Source organism: Anomaloglossus baeobatrachus, chromosome 2 (genome assembly GCF_048569485.1).
Source record: "Anomaloglossus baeobatrachus isolate aAnoBae1 chromosome 2, aAnoBae1.hap1, whole genome shotgun sequence".
Classification (NCBI taxonomy): domain Eukaryota; kingdom Metazoa; phylum Chordata; class Amphibia; order Anura; family Aromobatidae; genus Anomaloglossus; species Anomaloglossus baeobatrachus.
This window is the reverse complement of record NC_134354.1, coordinates 218,685,155-218,704,540: the sequence shown is the minus strand read 5'-3', so window position 1 is coordinate 218,704,540 and position 19,386 is coordinate 218,685,155. Positions and strand designations below refer to the sequence as shown.

General features: G+C 42.9%; 1 protein-coding gene across 1 annotated transcript in view; it reads left to right on the top strand.

The window, feature by feature from the left end:
- AMPD1 (adenosine monophosphate deaminase 1) overlaps positions 1–19,386 on the top strand; it is a 116,954-nt gene that overhangs the window by 40,687 nt on the left and 56,881 nt on the right. The window contains exons 4-6 of the mRNA XM_075335615.1: positions 828–993; positions 9,540–9,759; positions 15,290–15,419. Of these exons, the coding sequence (XP_075191730.1) occupies positions 828–993; positions 9,540–9,759; positions 15,290–15,419 (516 nt within the window). The remainder of the gene's footprint in view (positions 1–827; positions 994–9,539; positions 9,760–15,289; positions 15,420–19,386) is intronic.

The window sequence follows — 19,386 nt, the reverse complement described above, 5'->3', positions numbered from 1 at the left end:
TACTATTGTGAAAAAAGCAATCTGGTGGAAGAAACAATTTTGTGGTAAAAATGTATTTTTTTTTTCTATTTTCATGGCTCAACGTTATAAGCTTCTTTGAAACCCTCGGGGATTCAAGGTGCTCAGCAAACATCTAGATAAATTCCTTGAGGGTTCTAGTTTTCAAAATGGGGTCACTTGTGGGGGAGCTCCACTGTTTAGGCACATCAGGTGCTTTCCAAACGCGACATGGTATCCACTAATGATTGCAGCTAATTCTAATTTTTCTTTCAAAAATTCAAAGAGTGATACTTCCCTTCCAATCCCTACCGTGCACCCAAACAATTGATTTCCACCACATATGAGGTATCTGCGTACTCAGGAGACATTGCACAATAAATTTTATGGTGCATTTTTTCCTGATACCTTTGTGAAATGCAAAATTTTAAGGCTAAAGTAACATTGCTGTCAAAAAAAGTACATTTTTGTATTTAAATTTACTACTGTGATGAAGTACAATAGGTCATGAAAAACAGTCTCAAAATCACTGGGATCTGTTGAAGTGTTCCAGTTATAACTTGTCAAAGTGACACTGATCAGAATTGCAAAAAATGACCTGGTCATTAAGGTGAAAACGGGCTCGTGTGTAAAGGGGTTAATCAATGTGTGACAATACAGAATTAGTCAATATGTCAATATTCTACAGTATTAAAACCATAAGTAGAAATTTGTTTTCTAGAAATGAAGTTAGAATTTCGAAAATCTGGAAAACTTGTCAGAATTAACTGTTTTCCTTCAGAAGACTGAAATATTGAGATTAAAATATTGATGTATTAACTCTATCTCAGGTGACCGTAGATGACTTTGAGCTGGCTGGGAAGGGTCTGTTTCGGGCTCTGACCATACGAGAAAAGTACATGAAGGCCTCCTATCAGCAATACCCAAGAACAGTATCCCAATATCTCCGGGACATTGAAGGTGCTATTTGGAAAGAGACAGATGAAGTCCACCCAGGTACGAGGAGAACAGGTTCTGAGATGTTAACATATTTCCTAGGAGCATAAAATCAGAGGAAAGAAGGTTTAATCATCACGGAAAGAGATTATTTACTGTGAGAACAGTGAGATTATAGAACTCTGCCACATGATTTTGTAATGATTAATTTACTAAAAAAAAGTTTCTCTTGAAAAACGTAATATTAGAGGTTACAGATTAGTGATGGGACGTTGTTGATCCAGGGAACTAGTCTGATTGCCGTATGTGAAAAGTGGAAGTAATTCTACCATAATACGAGGCAAATAACATCTGCCCCATGGGGTTTTTGCCTTCTGCTGAATCTACATGTTAGGCCACGTGCACACGTTCAGTATTTGGTGAGTTTTTTACCTCATTATTTCTAAGACAAAACCAGGAGTGGAACAGTCAGAGGAAAAGTATATAGAGACACCGGCCCCACATCTGTTTATTTTACCCAATCCTTGTTTTGGTTACAAATACAATGGTAAAAACTCACCAAATACTCAACATGTGCACATGGGCTTAGGATATAGGTTGAACTTGGACTTATGTCTACTTTCAACCTAAAAACTATGACTCAAATATATAAACATATAGGTTACATTGCTCAAACTTCATTTTTTTCACTGTTACTTTACTACTTTGCTCTTGGGTGGTTATAGAGGGTTGTGGCTCGCGGTTCTATTATATACACTTGGGTAATAAACCATGTCATTTGGCTACAGATCCAACTTTTTGACCTGCGTTCTATTTATTCATACTGCTTAAACAGCACTTCCTATATTTCCATCTATTATTAGAATTGCTTTCATAGCAAACATGACTGACTTATGGAAGCTGTAAGAAGTTCATATTTCTAGCCGCTTCTGTTTTGACCTCACAGTAGTAGACTTGTAGTGGCCAAATGTATGTAAAAAGGAATTTGTAGGGGCTGTGTGAGACCCAACTTCTATATGCCCGATTAAAACATATGTATGTCATTGACACGTAGGATTGCCATCCATGTTCCAGAACACAGTGTTAACATTTTCAGACCTGTCTTGGGCTCATGCATTTACATGGATGGACATTCATGTGCGTAATAATGCAGCTATGACAATTCCAAATAATTATTCATGTTCAGAAAACGTGGACCCTCAGCAATAAGCCGATCACCCTGCCATCATCATCTATGAGAATGTTGGCATATACTGTATAGTAGTAAGTGGCCCATGAGTATAAACTAGATGTATGTGTGAAATCTGAAGTGAACAAAGTGTAAGACAATGTATAACTGTTCATTTGTATCCTACAATTAAAAGGATTTTCACTTTTCACACAAATTTAATTTTAAATTTCGTTTTAATTAATAGATCTTGGAATAATAATAAGTTCCACAATTCAATCTGTTTAAAAAATTCTTGTGCTGAGATAATCTTCTATATAGTTAGGTCCATATATATTTGGACACTGACATAAATTTTGTTTTCTTTTACCTGTTTCCTGAAACATATTAAGATATAGTTATATATTGGACATGGACATAAAGTTCTGACTTTTAGCTTTCATTTGAGGGTATCAACATTAAAATTTGATGATGGGTTTAGGACAGTCAGGGCGAACCTTTCAGAGGCCGAGTGCCCAAACTGTAACTCTAAACCCAATTTTTTTTCTCGAGTGCCAACACAGCAATTTAACCAATTCTATTACATAAATAATTGATTTTAACCTTACCTTTGCAGCCTTCTCCTCTCTTCAGCAGGGGGCATCACGCTCATGCTTACCACAGATTGACGCTGAGCCACTCCCACTGCCCTTTCCAGACACAGCAGTTGGATTAATCTTTATGGAAAAAAATGCAGAATATTAGACAGACAGATTTTAGCATGGAATGCAATCAGACTTCACCCTGTAATCCACATCTACATTTCAAAGTCTGAACATCTCGAAATCCCATAAAGACATACAAGTTGCTCCCCTCCCCCTTCATTGTGTAGTTATGTCCCCTTCCTGGGCCACTTCTTGGTAAACATGTCCCCCATCCTGATATACTGTATATTTCCTACATTCTGGTATATTTGTTCCCATCATGGCCCCATCCTGGTAAATGTTCCCCCATCTTGGTAAATGTTCCCCCATCCTGGCATGTTCCTCACCCTTGTAAATGTACCCCATCCTGGCATGTCTCCCCATCCTTGCATGTACCTCATCCTGGCATGCACCATATCCTGGCACGTACCTCATCCTGGCATGCACCACATCCTGGCAGTTTCCCCATGCTGGCACTTTCCCCCCCTGGCATGTTTTCTCCATGCTGGCACTTCCCCCCCCTGGCATGTTTTCCCCATGCTGGCACTTCCCCCCCTGGCATGTTTTCCCCATGCTGGCACTTCCCCCCATGGCACGTTTTCCCCATGCTGGCACTTCCCCCCATGGCATGTTTTCCCCATGCTGGCACTGTTTCCCCCCTGGCATGTTTTCCCCCATGCTGGCACTTCCCCTCCTGGCATGTTTTCCCCATGCTGGCACTGTTTCCCCCCTGGCATGTTTTCCCCATTTGGGCATTGTCTCCCCCCGTGCATGTTTTCCCCATGCTGGCACTTCCCCCCCTGGCATGCTTTCCCCATGCTGGCACTTCCCCCCCTGGCATGTTTTCCCCATGCTGGCACTTCCCCCCCTGGCATGTTTTCCCCATGCTGGCACTTCCCCCCTGGCATGTTTTCCCCATGTGGGCATTCTCTCCCCCCTGGCATGTTTTCCCCATGCTGGCACTCCCCCCCCGGCATGTTTTCCCCATGATGGCACTTCCCTCTCCCCCCGGCATGCTTTCCCCATGCTGGCACTTTTTCCCCCCTGGCATGTTTTCCCCATGCTGGCACTTCCCCCCCCTGGCATGTTTTCGCCATGTGGGCATTATCCCCCCCCCAATACAGCTGCAGACAGGTTAACAAAGAAAAAAAAAACATACTGTACTCGCCTTCCAGCACCCGGCTCCACTGCTGCGCGCCGTTTGGTCCTCAGTGCCCGCGCGGCCACAAGACGTCACGCCGGCGCTGCCTAAAGGCGCTCCCAATGTCTCCTAGGCAACAGACCTGCAGCCTAGGAGAGGGGGAGTGTCAAAGCGAGGAGAAATGTCTCCTCCGCTCTAGCACAACTTTGAACTGCCGGCGCGATCGCGTCAGCGGTACAAAGCAGCAGCATGAGGCGACAGCGCGCGTGCCAGCAAAAAAGGGCTCTGCATGCCCTGGCTGGCACGCGTGCCATAGGTTCGCCATCACTGGTTTAGGAGTTTCATCTCCTTTACATGTGTCACCCTGGTGTTAAAGGGCCCAAATGTAATTGGACAATTGACTCTCCAGCGGTGTCATGGGAAGTGTGGGCAATTCCTTTGTTATTTCATTCTCAATTAAGCACATAAAAGGTCTGGAGTTGACGTGAGGTGTGGAGCTTGCATTTTGAAGTTTTTGCTGAGAAGTAAATATGCGGTGAAAGAAACTCTCCATGCAGATGAAACAAGCCATCCTTAAACTACAAAAACAGAAAAATAAAAATCCCAGAAATTGCTACAATATTAGGATTATCTAAATCTACAGTTTGGTACATCCTAAGAAAGAAAGAAAGCACTGGTGACATCAACAATGCAAAAAGACCTGCACGCCCACTGAACACAATGGTGGTAGATGTGTGGCACCCCTGACATGGTCAGGCACCACTGAGTACTGCACCCACACTGGGTCAGTACAAACAGGTAATCCCGAAGGCTGAATGGGGTGTGGACACACAGACACATAGTGAACAGGTTACACACACAACAGAGATGGGACCCCTGGGCAGACGCAGGAGGGGGTAGTGGCCTCCACATCTCAGCTAGTGGTGCGGTGGAGAGCTGGTTGCTAAGTTGCAGTGGCAGGCACAGTGGGGAGGCTGTAGTGAACTAGTCTGAAGTGAGGAAGCACAGTGTGCAGCTGCAGAAGGAGGACATGCGCGGGGTCACTAGTCAGACCCTGCACGTGTCGTGGCTGTCGGCGGGGGAGTTCGGTTGCCACACAGTCAGCCTGAATGGCACTTCAGGAAGAAGCGAGGTGACTGAGTACGGGGACTTCTGGTAGACCAGGCCTGCACAGGGAAACAGGTCCCTAGAGCAGCAAACCAAGTATTCGGTCTGCTAAACCTGCTGGTGAGGGTGCTGAATGTGCCTCACCAACCAATACAGAGCCCGCAGCATCAGAAGCAACGAGGGAGCCCATAAGTGAGACAGGGCAAGAAGCCATCTTTACTTGGTCCACGCTGCTAGCAAACAGGCCAGAAAGGGGAGAAAGGCAGTTGCGACTTCCCTGGGTAATTCCCGCAATACTCCAAGTCAGGGGTCACCCCAACCAAGAAGGGCTAGGAAGGCGAGTTGACAGCCACCCCTGAATCAGCCTGAAGGATACCTGGTTCCACCTGGTTCATCATAGCATCGCCCGGGTTGCCTCACTCTACCATCTGAATGTGAGTAAAAACCCTGAAAAACATTTCTGGACTGTGTGTGAGTTCTTTTGCGACCTGTGGTACTACGCACATACACCCGAGCCCCTGGGGCCAGCCTCACTCTCGGGAAGCCATAACACCAAACTGCAGACACCATCAGCCCCAGACGCTCGTTAAACAGCAGTGGCCGTCACCCCTCATCCTGACCGCAAAACCAAGAGTGGCATCACGATTCCTATTGAAGTTAACCTGACGTACCTGTTGCCAGAAGGTTTCCAGCACGTGAAGACCCTGCAGCGTCCCTGGAGGTGGAGAGAAGTCCTTGAGGTCCTGGAGGCGATTGCTGCAGGTGAGGGGCTTCACAGATGATCACAGAATAATTACCATGGTGAAGAGAAACCCCTTCACAACATCCAACAAAGTAAACAACTCTCTCTAGGATGTAGGCGTATCAATATCTAACTGTTGTTTACTCACGGCGGTGTTGAGGCCAATGCACTGAGGATGGCTGGTTTCGACCCCTGGTGCCTTTTGTTCGAGTGCCGGTGTGGTAACCTGGTAGCTTCTTTCCCCGGCACCTTTCACTGGTTGGTGGAACCCTGCAGCCTGGAGCGTCTAGGGGTCCCCTACTGTCTGTCGCCATTCTCTCGTCCGTACGGCGGGCAGTGTGAACCCTGTAGGGTCGGTATTCTGTTCCTGTCCCTGGCTCTATCTTTACAGCTGGTGCTCCCGGATTCTTGGGTTAGTGAGGTCCTTGAAGGTCCCCTCACTGTGCAGGTATTTGTTAGGTAGCCTGAAGCTTTCGCCTGACCTAGGGCCCTGTGCCCCGTCGGAGCTCTGGTTCCAGGGGTACCTGACTGTACCCACCCTGGCAACCACTCTCCTACACCACCTAGGTCACTGCTACACGACCCCGACTGGAGACACGTCCGTCCCCTTCAACTGTCACTACCGGACTCCTCTTTCTGTCTGTCCCCTCCCACCTGGTTGTCGGCTAGTGGTCTGGACTGGCTCCACCTCTGGGTGACCATCCATTGGGTCCCAGACTAGTCAGTCACCCATGATTGGGAGAGGGAAACTGGGGATGTGTATGTGTTTTGATGTTACCGGCACTGGTCTTCCAGGTCCCTGGGGGTAGGCCCTGCATCTTCGTCAGGATGCAGTACCTATTAGTGCCCTGATGGGTTCAGGGGGCGCTACAAAATAGAGTATAAGGACTTTAAAACATGGGATCATAGCTGATTCTTTATGGCAGGTAAAACATTTCCCTGCCTGTTTCTAAAAACGTTTTACCTTAAGGAAAGAATGAATTGCAATCCCATGTTATAATGTCTGTATACTTTTTACTTCGTTCCTGGTCCAGGACCTTGGTGTAATCAGACCATGTCCCTGTCACTGCCATTACACAGTACGTAGCAAGGACACATATATAAGATTCTCAGCACAGGAACTTTTTTTAACCACATCCAATTGTGGAACTTTTTATAAGTTCCAAGATATTGATTAAAATATATTTTCTTCTTGTGAAATAAGTGCAGTATAGTACAGCATGTAGGATTTTTGTAGTATTAAAAATAACAGTCCATGTTGTTGTATATAGCAAGAAGCAGTATCCAGGTTTTAACAGTGTCATGATAATAAATGGCTAAAATTGCAAATTGCTTGTAAAAACAAGAAACTATTCAATTTATTTGTTATTAAAAATCTACTCTGTTGTCAAAAATGGAGGGATTTTAGATTACTGCTTGCTGGGGGAGGGCAGCACTTAGAAGCTCATGCCAGTAGAGATTGTGTAGCGCCCCTGACTACATCGGGATGCTACAAAGAGCTGCATGCTGTCACCCAAGGTGTAGGGCCTACCCCCCATGGTTCCAGGTTCCTATCAACAGTGTCACTAATATCCGCACTACAACTCCTAACCACACCTCACACCAGCCATGGATAGACACACCAGTGGGTTGTAGAAAATTTCAGGCTCACTGCTAGTACTGGTGCTTGAAGGGAAACAAATTGCTGAATGTATCTATATATCCCCAGCACACACAATGAAAATGGTGGACAAAAGTATGAATGCAAGTGACTTTATTTTGAGAGACTGCAAAAAGTGGACCTCGACTAGACACTCACTGTCCATTCACCACTGTGACTGCCTACTGCAAAATGGGAAGATCCTGGCTTCCACCTCTATGATACAGTCGTCCTAAATGACCCGCGCAGTCTTGATTTTGCACATGACGCAACTACCTTGAAAAAGGCGTAAAAGCCGAAAAGTTGGGGTGTTGCTCTAGTTGAGGTCCACTTTTTGCAGTCTGTCAAAATAAAGTCACTTACATTCATACTTTTGTCTTACATTTTCATTGTGTGTGCTGGGCATATATAGATACATGCACCAGTGGGTTGGTCAGGTTAGAGCAGGGGCATCCACCTAGGGGTCAGGCAGACTGGTGGGAGGGGAGACGAGGAGTTGAGAGTTAGCCCTCAAAGAGTGAGGACCTGGGGAGTAGCAGCTCCCAGGGAGGCGACAGGTTCGGTAGCAGACGGTGGTCAGGGACCACAGGAGTCGTGGACCGGTATCAGGAACACTGGACAGGAGTGTAACAGACGCAGTCTAGGAGGACTGTCGGCACCAGAAAGCCCAACTACCTTACCGGTACCGAGCACGGCGGGGGTACAGGACCCTAGATCAGGGAAGAGCTTCAAGCGCCTTGATAATTAACCTGGTGAGGATAGTCTCTTTATGAACTTTCCCCAAGAGCTCATAGATTGAAGGCATCAGCACAACACAGGGGATAGGGTTCTCCAAAAAACACAACCCACTAAAATCCCTAGTGCCAGCCATCATGAGCACAGCTACCATAAACACGGGTAGCGTAGCCCCGAAAGCTTCAAGCCGAAGGGCCACAACGGTCAATCAATTTGTGCACGGAGGCAGACCTCCGGACTTACCAAGTGACACTGGTGGGAGTGGGACCTGGACGGGCTTGCCCCGTAGAGACTGTGGTGCCTAGAGACTTTGGTTTACCATCTGTGTGAGTGTCTGCTTATTCCACCTAATCCTGCACCACGACTACCACAGTGAGTAATCCGACCACTGCACCCTGCTTTTCAAGGCCAAGCCACCCGTTCACCAGATCCCCACTGACCGGGGCCTTCCCTACCTGCGGAGGGACTGATACCTGGCTGCCCCAACACCTTCTGCCCTGGTACTCCCTTCGGCAGCGGCGGTACTCCCCTTTACCGCAACATATAGGTGGCGTCACAAACATTTATCCCCTGTAAATACCCCCTTTTACATTTGAGTGGCCGCAAACCCCCGGGTGCATAGACCCTCGAGCCACAGCAACTCCGGATCCAAGCAGTTCGACTGCTGCAGGGGTGGCACAATTGTAAGCGCTTTCCCGAAGCTGAGTGAATCACTGGGTATGGCCAGCTTTAGTGCCGCTTCACTTCACTGATACTGCAGAGGTAAACTGCCTCTGCCTGCTGAAAAGTGAACGCACAGTTCGGGCCTGCGGCATCCATGTCATCTGCCTAGGCTGTTAATCAATTGATCAGGAGTGCACTATCCACACCAGGCAGGAAGCTGGGAGGCAGGAGAGCAGTGCGCTCCTGAAGACAAGTTGACAAAACCCCTTTCATTTATGGAACATATATATTCACCCCCAAAACAATGGGCATGTCATATTTTAATACACAGTTTTCATTTATTTTTTTCTTACTACAGTATAATCAAACTGGTGCAAAAATGCCACCAATATGTTTTAAAATGAAACACACACACACACACACACACACACACACACACAGAGTTTGCATTAGAAACAGTGTTGTCGTGGCCCTCACCAGGTTATTAGGATTTCAGAAGATCAATCTTCCTACTATGTAGAATTTTGTAATCTACGTATTGATTGCGGGGTCATTCACTTACATATATGGAGTAATTTATACATCTTTTTGTTGCTGGGGATTTTAACAAACTAATATAAAATATTACTATTTACACAGCAATTCTTATGTAGTTTATGTTCACAATATTGGATTCTAATCTTTTAGGGACTATTATTACAATTATGAAACATTTACTTTCTTTCCAGACTTTACACCTACAATTTCAAAAGGAGAAGATCCTTTCAGGACGGACAATCTACCTGCTGATCTCGGATATAAACTTCAGACCAAAGATGGTGTGATTTTTGTCTACTCAGACGATGATGCCCTGACAAAAGGAAAACCAAAGGATCTCAACTACCCAGATATCCATGTCTTTGTAGATGATATGAACTTTTTAATAACACTTATTTCTCAAGGTCCTGTGTAAGTACAAGCAGGGAAAATCCCATTATTTCGATATAAGAAATGCAAAATGTTCTCTTATCTGACACTATAGTTTTCAGACCCTTTCCACATATGTGTATCACAGGGAATTTTTTTTGCATTAACTATAAACAATTTGAGTTCATATCTACAGATACTTTCAAACTAATAATTTATAAAATTCTGTTTTCATGTAGCTACCACTAGGGGGAGCTCACAGCATTGCCACGTATACAGCTATAATGAGCACCGTGGCAACTGTATACATATAGTAAAGGGAACCTTTCAGTTGTCTCAACATGTCTGATTTCATTTTTATTTTTTTTTTTGCAGGGGTGGGGGGCATATACAGTATATAGAATTGAAACCAGAAGTTTACATACACTATCTAAAATACTTATATGCATGTTTTTCTCACTATCTGACATGTAATCACAGAAAGCCTTTCCAGTTTTAGGTCAATTAGAAACCAAAATTATTTACATTTGCCAAATGCCAGAATAATAATTGAGCGAGAATGTCTTAAAGTATTTGTATTACTTTCTGCCAAGTCAAAAGTTTACATACACTAATAGTACTATGCCTTTAAACAATATGGGATAGTCCATATGATGATGTCATGACTTTGGAAGCTTCTGATAGGTTTATTGGCAACAACTGAGACACCTGTGGATGTATTTTAATGCACACCTGAAACACTGCTTTTTTGAGTAGCATCATGGGAAAGTCAAAGGAAATCAGCCAAGATCTCAGGAAGAGAATTGTGGACTTGCACAAATCTGTTTTATCCTTGGGTGTAATTTCCAGATACATGAAGGTGCCTCATTCATAAGTAAAAATAACTACATGCAAGTACAAACAAGATGGGAATGTCCAGCCATCATACTACTCAGGAAGGAGATGGGTTCTGTGTACCAGAGATGAATGTGCTTTGGCCAGACATGTGCATATCAACCCAAGAACAAAAGCAAAACACCGTGTGAAGATGCTGGTGGACGCTGGGCCGAAATTTCTACCAACAATTGTGAGAAGCTTGTGGAAGGCTATTCAAAACCTTTGACCCAAGTCATACAGTTTAAGGGCAATTGTACCAAATACTAATGAAATGCATGTAAACTTTTGACTTTTGAAAGTAATAAAAATGCATTAAAACATTCACTCTCATTATTCTGGCATTTGGCAAATATAAATAATTTTGGTAATCATAATTGATCTAAAACGGGAAAGGTTTATTCTGATTTCATGTCAGATAATAAGAAAGACATGCATATGTGTCTTTTTACATAGTGTATGTAGGCTCCTGGTTATATATACAGTAGAGACCAAAAGTTTGGACACACCTTCTCATTCAAAGAATTTTCTTTATTTTCATGACTCTAAAAATTGTACATTCACATTGAAGGCATCAAAACTATGAATTAAAACATGTGGAATGAAATACTTAAAAAAGTGTGAAACAACTGAAAATATGTCTTATATTCTAGGTTCTTCAAAGTAGCCACCTTTTGCTTTCATTACTACTTTGCACACTCTTGGCATTCTCTTGATGAGCTTCAAGAGGTAGTCACTAGAAATGGTTTTGGTTTTCCAGTCTTGAAAGAGTTCCAGAGATGCTTAGCACTTGTTGGCCCTTTTGCCTTCACTCTGCGGTCCAGCTCACCGCAAACCATCTCGATTGGGTTCAGGTCTGGTGACTGTGGAGACCAGGTCATCTGGCATAGCACCCCATCACTCTCCTTCTTAGTCAAATAGCCCTTACACAGCCTGGAGGTGTGTTTGGGGTAAATGTCCTGTTGAAAAATAAATTATGGTCTAACTAAATGCAAACCGGATGGAATAGCATCCCGCTGCAAGAGGTTGTGGTAGGAATGCTGGTTCTGTATGCCTTCAATTTTGAATAAACCCCCAACAATGTCAGCAGCAAAGCACCCCCACACCATCACACCTCCTCCTCCATGCTTCATGGTGGGAACAAGTCATGTAGAGTCCATCCATTCACCTTTTTTATAAAGACACGGTGGTTTGATCCAAAGATCTCAAATTTGAACTCATCAGACCTAAGCACAGATTCCCACTGGTCTAATGTCCATTCCCTGTGGTCTTTAGTCCAAACAAGTCTCTTCTGCTTGTTGCCTGTCCTTAGCAGTGGTTTCCTAGTAGCTATTTTACCATGAAGGCCTGCTGCACAAAATCCCCTCTTAATAGTTGTTCTAGAGTTGAGAAGGTGTATCCAAACTTTTGGTCTGTACTGTGTATATATATATATATATATATATATATATATATATATATATATATATAATTTGAGTGTATGTTTATGTGTATATCCGCTAAAGGATTCCGCATGACTTACAGTCATGCATTTACAATCACGAAATTTTGCACAGACACTTCATTTGACTCAGGGAATGTCATAGAGTATGTTTTCAGGGGAAAATGTAACCCCGCGCTTTACAGTTATTCACAAAAACTGCTGTTCCCACACACAGAGACACATACAGAAACACACACACAGAGACACATACAGAAACACACACACAGAGACACACAGAGACAGACACACAGAGACAAAGACACACAGAAAGAGACACACAGAGACAGAGGCACACAGAGACAGACACAGAGACACACAGAAAGAAACACAGAGACACACACAGAGATAGAGACACATAGAGAAACACAGACACATATAGACAGACACACATAGAGACACACACACAGACACACATACAGATACACAGAGACAAACACACAGAGACAAAGAGACACACAGAGACAGACATAGAGACAGAGACACACAGAGAGAAACACAGAGACAGAGACACACAGAGATAGAGACATAGAAGAAAGAGACACACAGAGACAGAGGCATACAGAGACACACATAGTGACACAGACACACAGAGACAGACACAGAGACACTCCGAGACAGACACAGAGGCACACAGAGACAGACACAGAGACACACACACAGAGACAGACACACAGAGACAGAGGCACAGACATACAGCGAGACAGACACAAAGATAGATTACATAAGCAAGGATGATTGACCTTAGGGAGATCAACATCCAGCACCACGGAGACACCATCACGTGTTTCTTAATGCAGTGAATCTAGAACAAGGCCCCCTGGGAAAATTTTTAGACACAAAGATAGAGACACAGAGACAGAGACACAAAGAGACAGAGACAGACGCACAGAGAAAAACACACAGAGACACAGAGATAGAGACAGACACACAGAGACAGATACAGAGACACACAGAGACAGAGGCACACAGAGACACACAAACACAGAGAGACATAGAGATAGACGCAGAGACACACACAGAGGCACAGACACACAGAGACATAGACACACAAAGACACACACATTGAGAGACAGATACAGAAACACACAGAGATACACACAGAGACAGACACTCAGAGAAAGACATACAGAGAGACACACACACACAGAGACACACACACAGAGACAGAGACACACACACTTAGTGACACAGACTCACACAGAGATAGACACAGAGACAGGCACATACAGAGACAGAGACACACAGAGACAGGCACAGAGACACACACACAAACACACATACCGAGACAGAGACACACAGGGACACACAGAGACAGAGACACACAGAGACACAGACACATAGAGACAGAGACAGAAAGAGACAGAGAGGGAGACAGACTGAGAGGGAGAGTGGCAGAGAGGGAGAGTGAGAGAGACAGTTACTATTCCGGGCAACGCCAGGTACTACAGCTAATACAGTTAGGTCCAGAAATATTTGGACAGTGACACAATTTTCGCGAGTTGGGCTCTGCATGCCACCACATTGGATTTGAAATTAAACCTCTACAACAGAATTCAAGTGCAGAGTGTAACGTTTAATTTGAAGGTTTGAACAAAAATATCTGATAGAAATTGTAGGAATTGTACACATTTCTTTACAAACACTCCACATTTTAGGAGGTCAAAAGTAATTGGACAAATAAACCAAACCCAAACAAAATATTTTTATTTTCAATATTTTGTTGCGAATCCTTTGGAGGCAATCACTGCCTTAAGTCTGGAACCCATGGACATCACCAAACGCTGGGTTTCCTCCTTCTTAATGCTTTGCCAGGCCTTTACAGCCGCAGCCTTCAGGTCTTGCTTGTTTGTGGGTCTTTCCGTCTTAAGTCTGGATTTGAGCAAGTGAAATGCATGCTCAATTGGGTTAAGATCTGGTGATTGACTTGGCCATTGCAGAATGTTCCACTTTTTTGCACTTATGAACTCCTGGGTATCTTTGGCTGTATGCTTGGGGTCATTGTCCATCTGTACTATGAAGCGCCGTCCGATCAACTTTGCGGCATTTGGCTGAATCTGAGCTGAAAGTATATCCCGGTACACTTCAGAATTCATCCGGCTACTCTTGTCTGCTGTTATGTCATCAATAAACACAAGTGACCCAGTGCCATTGAAAGCCATGCATGCCCATGCCATCAAGTTGCCTCCACCATGTTTTACAGAGGATGTGGTGTGCCTTGGATCATGTGCCGTTTCCTTTCTTCTCCAAACTTTTTTCTTCCCATCATTCTGGTACAGGTTGATCTTTGTCTCATCTGTCCATAGAATACTTTTCCAGAACTGAGCTGGCTTCATGAGGTGCTTTTCAGCAAATTTAACTCTGGCCTGTCTATTTTTGGAATTGATGAATGGTTTGCATCTAGATGTGAACCCTTTGTATTTACTTTCATGGAGTCTTCTCTTTACTGTTGACTTAGAGACAGATACACCTACTTCACTGAGAGTGTTCTGGACTTCAGTTGATGTTGTGAATGGGTTCTTCTTCACCAAAGAAAGTATGCGGCGATCATCCACCACTGTTGTCATCCGTGGACGTCCAGGCCTTTTTGAGTTCCCAAGCTCACCAGTCAATTCCTTTTTTCTCAGAATGTACCCGACTGTTGATTTTGCTACTCCAAGCATGTCTGCTATCTCTCTGATGGATTTTTTCTTTTTTTTCAGCCTCAGGATGTTCTGCTTCACCTCAATTGAGAGTTCTTTAGACCGCATGTTCTCTGGTCACAGCAACAGCTTCCAAATGCAAAACCACACACCTGTAATCAACCCCAGACCTTTTAACTACTTCATTGATTACAGGTTAACGAGGGAGACGCCTTCAGAGTTAATTGCAGCCCTTAGAGTCCCTTGTCCAATTACGTTTGGTCCCTTGAAAAAGAGGAGGCTATGCATTACAGAGCTATGATTCCTAAACCCTTTCTCCGATTTGGATGTGAAAACTCTCATATTGCAGCTGGGAGTGTGCACTTTCAGCCCATATTATATATATAATTGTATTTCTGAACATGTTTTTGTAAACAGCTAAAATAACAAAACTTGTGTCAGTGTCCAAATATTTCTGGACCTAACTGTATATATACAGTAAATATAGAATCCAGATTTTATAGTTTGTTGTAATATGGCAAAAACGCTATATTTCCCTGTCTTGAAAGCTTACAATATAGGTGTTTTCTATTTACAGTAAGACATACACTCATCGACGCCTGAAGTTCCTGTCATCTAAATATAAGGTCCATGAAATGCTCAACGAGCTGGAAGAACTGAAAGAGCTGAAAAACAACCCACATAGAGATTTTTACAACTGCAGAAAGGTAACACTAGGCCTATATGTTTACATGGTTTGCGGAAGCCTCGTGTTTTGCATATATAAGGAATTGGAATAGTTGTCGTGTTTCCACCCCTGAACACACCGATTTCATTGTAGTAATGTGACGTATAATGTATAGTACAAGTGCATCTATTTCAAGTGTTTATTACTGTTAATGTTGATGATTATGGCTTACAGCCAATTAAAGCCTAAAAGTCATTATCTCAGAAAATTAGAATATTATAGAATATAGAAAAATATAGAAAATATAGAATATATAAGACCAACTGAAAAAAAATATTTTAACCTCGGAAATGTTGGCCTACTGAAAAGTATTTACAGTAAATGCACTCAATACTTGGTTGGGGCTCCTTTTGCATGAATTACTGCATCAATGCGGTGTGGCACGGAGGCGATCAGCCTGTGGCATTGCTGAGGTGTTATGGAAACCGAGGTTGCTTTGATAGCAGTCATCAGCTTGTCTGCATTGTTGGGTCTGGTGTCTCTCATCTTCCCCTTGACAATGCCCCATAGATTCTCTATGGGGTTTAAGCCAGGCGAGTTTGTTGGCCAATCAAGCACAGTGATACTGTGGTTATTAAACCAGGTATTGGTACTTTTGGCAGTGTTGACAGGTGCCAAGTCCTGCTGGAAAATGAAATTTCCATCTCCAAAAAGCTTGTCGGCAGAGGGAAGCATGAAGTGCTCTAAAATTTCCTGGTAGATAGCTGAGTTGACTTTGGTCTTGATAAAACACAGTGCACCTACACCAGCAGATGACATGGCTCCCCAAAACACCACTGATTGTGGAAGCTTCACACTAGACCTCATCCAGCTTGGATTGTGTGCCTTTCCACTCTTCCTCCAGACTCTGGGACCTTGATTTCCAAATGAAATGCAACATTTACTTTCATCTGGAAACAACACCTTGGACCACTGAGCAACAGTACAGTTCTTTTTCTCCTTGGCCCAGGTAAGACGCTTCTGACGTTGTCTATTGGTCATGAGTGGCTTGACACAAGGAATGCGACACTTGTAGCCAATATCCTAGACACGTCTGTGTGTCTGTGTGTGGTCGCTCTTGAAGCACTGACTCCAGCAGCAGTCCACTCTTTGTGAATCTCCCCTAAATTTTTGAATGGCCTTTTCTTAACAATCCTATCAGTGCTGCAATTATCCTGGTTGCTTGTGCACCTTTTTCTAACAGACTTTTTCCTTCCACTCAACATTCCATTAATCTACTTGGATACATCATTCTGTGAACAGCCAGCTTCTTTATCAATGACCTTTTGTGGCTTACCCTCCTTGTGAAGTGTATCAATGACTGCCTTCTGGACATCTGTCAAGTCAGTTGTCTTTCCCATGATTGTGTAGCCTTCTGAACCAGACTAAAGAACCATTTTAAATGCTTAGGAGGCTTTTGCAGGTGTTTTGTGGCAATTATTTTAATTTTCTGAGATAATGACTAATTTTCACTGGCTGTAAGCCATAATCATCAACATTAACAGAAATAAACACTTGAAATAGATCACTGTGCGTGTAATGACTCTATATAATATATGCATTTCCTTTTTTGTATTGAATTACTGAAATAAATTAATTTTTTGAGGGTATTCTAATTTATTGAGATGCACTTGTATGTCCTGTGTATTTTGAAGGTAATGTAATGTGAATTGTGATGTATTGTGTAATATATAACAATTACACCCAAAATTATGCCAAAACCAAAAAGGATATAGGCAAAAAAATGCCAAATGGCAGTTGTATAGCACCAGATCCACACAAAATATATGGACAGGCTACCAAGTTAAATATAAAGCCGAGACTAAAAAATATCCAGTAAATATTAGTATCAAATATATTTTATTTTACTAATTAATACAATTAAAAATATATACTGCAAGGTGTAATGAATAGTGAGACAAACAACCAAGGAAGGAGCAGCACAAAAGGATGTATTACATTTGGCAGCAGAATAAATAATTTTATATAAATACGCTGGCTGGAAAAAAGAAGTGCCAAAATATATATATAGAAAGTGACAATGCATATGGCAATTATAATATAGATTGCTGACAATAAGCAGGCAATTACTCTGAAAGTCAGGTATATGAATGTTCTTCGGGACCTGGTGCCGGCCAGAGGGTAGTTATGACTTCAGGTAACATCTTCTGATAAAACAAAAAAGCCAGCTCAACTCAAAAATGGCAAGTATTATAAGATGTGCACTGCACTCAAAATTCCAAACTGTACTATTTTAAAATTTGAGATTTTTGCAAAAAAAATTGCAATTTCTTGAGCTACCCCACCACACATTTTTTTTGCCAAAAATCTAAAATAGTACAGTTTGGAATTTTTTAGTGCAGTGCACATCTTATAATACATGCCATTTATTACTTGAGCTGGCTTTCTTGTTTTTCTTCAACATCTTCACTTGTAAGGAATATCTATTTATATACTTTCTACTTTCAGAGTCATCTGCTGTGCTGCTCCTTCCTTGATTGTTTGTCTCACTATTCATTACACCATGCAGAACATATTTTTAATTGTATTAATTAGTAAAATAAAAGATATTTGATACTAATATCTACTGGCTATTTTTTGAATCGGTTTCATATATAACAATGTAGTGTGGTTATGCTGACAATAGGGCTAGAATTAGTTCACGTTGGGCCTAGCTTACAGTGGGAGGGGTCAGTAGATAGGGAAAGACATAGTTTCCTTCTAGAAAGGGAGTTAGGACCCATCATGGGACTAGAGCAGACCCATGATCTGAATGGTCATCAAGGCCACATGCAGTGGGTGTCCTGTGGCAGACAGGACCAGGAGACTGAACCAGGAGAACGTGATCTGAAGGAACTGACTGAGATGCAGAATAAGGGTAGAAGGATGTCTGGCTGTCCAGCCCTAAATGACCTACAGCTCCTGAAGGTAACAGGTGAATACAGAATAGCACATGAGGCAAAGTGACTGTCCCGGGCGAGCGTTCCCTAGGCATGTGAAAGCTTGAAGTTGGAATCTCACCATATTGGCAAATCACCCTCCTCCATGAGTAGAATCAGAAGCAGAACACCAGGGAAAATAGAATGACTTCCACAAACTGCACTGTGGAGTTAAGCTGGGTGGTGCTGAAGCTAGCCAGACCTGTGAAAGCATCAACATCTCAGTTGTGTCTGTAGAAGGTGTGTTAAAGGATGCTCTGTATTATTGAAATGTTTGAGAAGTTGTGTACTCACTACCTAGTGTATAGAGTAACACTATGTTGCTCCAAAGGAAATGATGTTCTACTTGTCGAAATGAGTTAACATCGGGTTCTGGCCAGCCAAAGGCATTGGTATCATGCGGCCATGAATGGGCATACCACCCTCATGACACAAGTCCACACACTCAGTCAAGACCACATCTTTCATGTAACTTTCCGGGGTGTAAGAGAACTGCACTTCGTAAACGATTACCGCCCCATGACATGTTACACATATTACACCAAACCTTGCCTACAAGCAATGGTTTTGTATTTCCAGAAAAGAGTATAGTCTTCAAGTAACAAAAATGTTGTATATCATTGAGTAAATTTCCAGCAGTATAAATATCTCCATTGTGGTTGGTTTGCCTTGATTTTAATATGGTTCTACAATTGTTTAGCTATATAAAAAAGCATAATGTAAGTGTTTCACCCCTCTCATTCTATTAGATTGTAAGCTATTATATGCAGGGATATTGGCTGTTGTCACTATTGTTAGATTTTAAGATGGTTAACACTTGCCGAACCCAAAACGCTGTTGAGATGTTTCTTGTACCTCTTAAGGAATCAAAGGGGAGAAAGTTATGCACTACAAACCAAGATAGGGAAAGCATACAGAGATAGATGGGGACGCAAGGTGACTCCACTCTACCAATCCCTTCACTGGCTTACCATTGCCCAAAGATTCCATTTCAAAACCCTAACCATGACATACTGTACAAAGCAATCC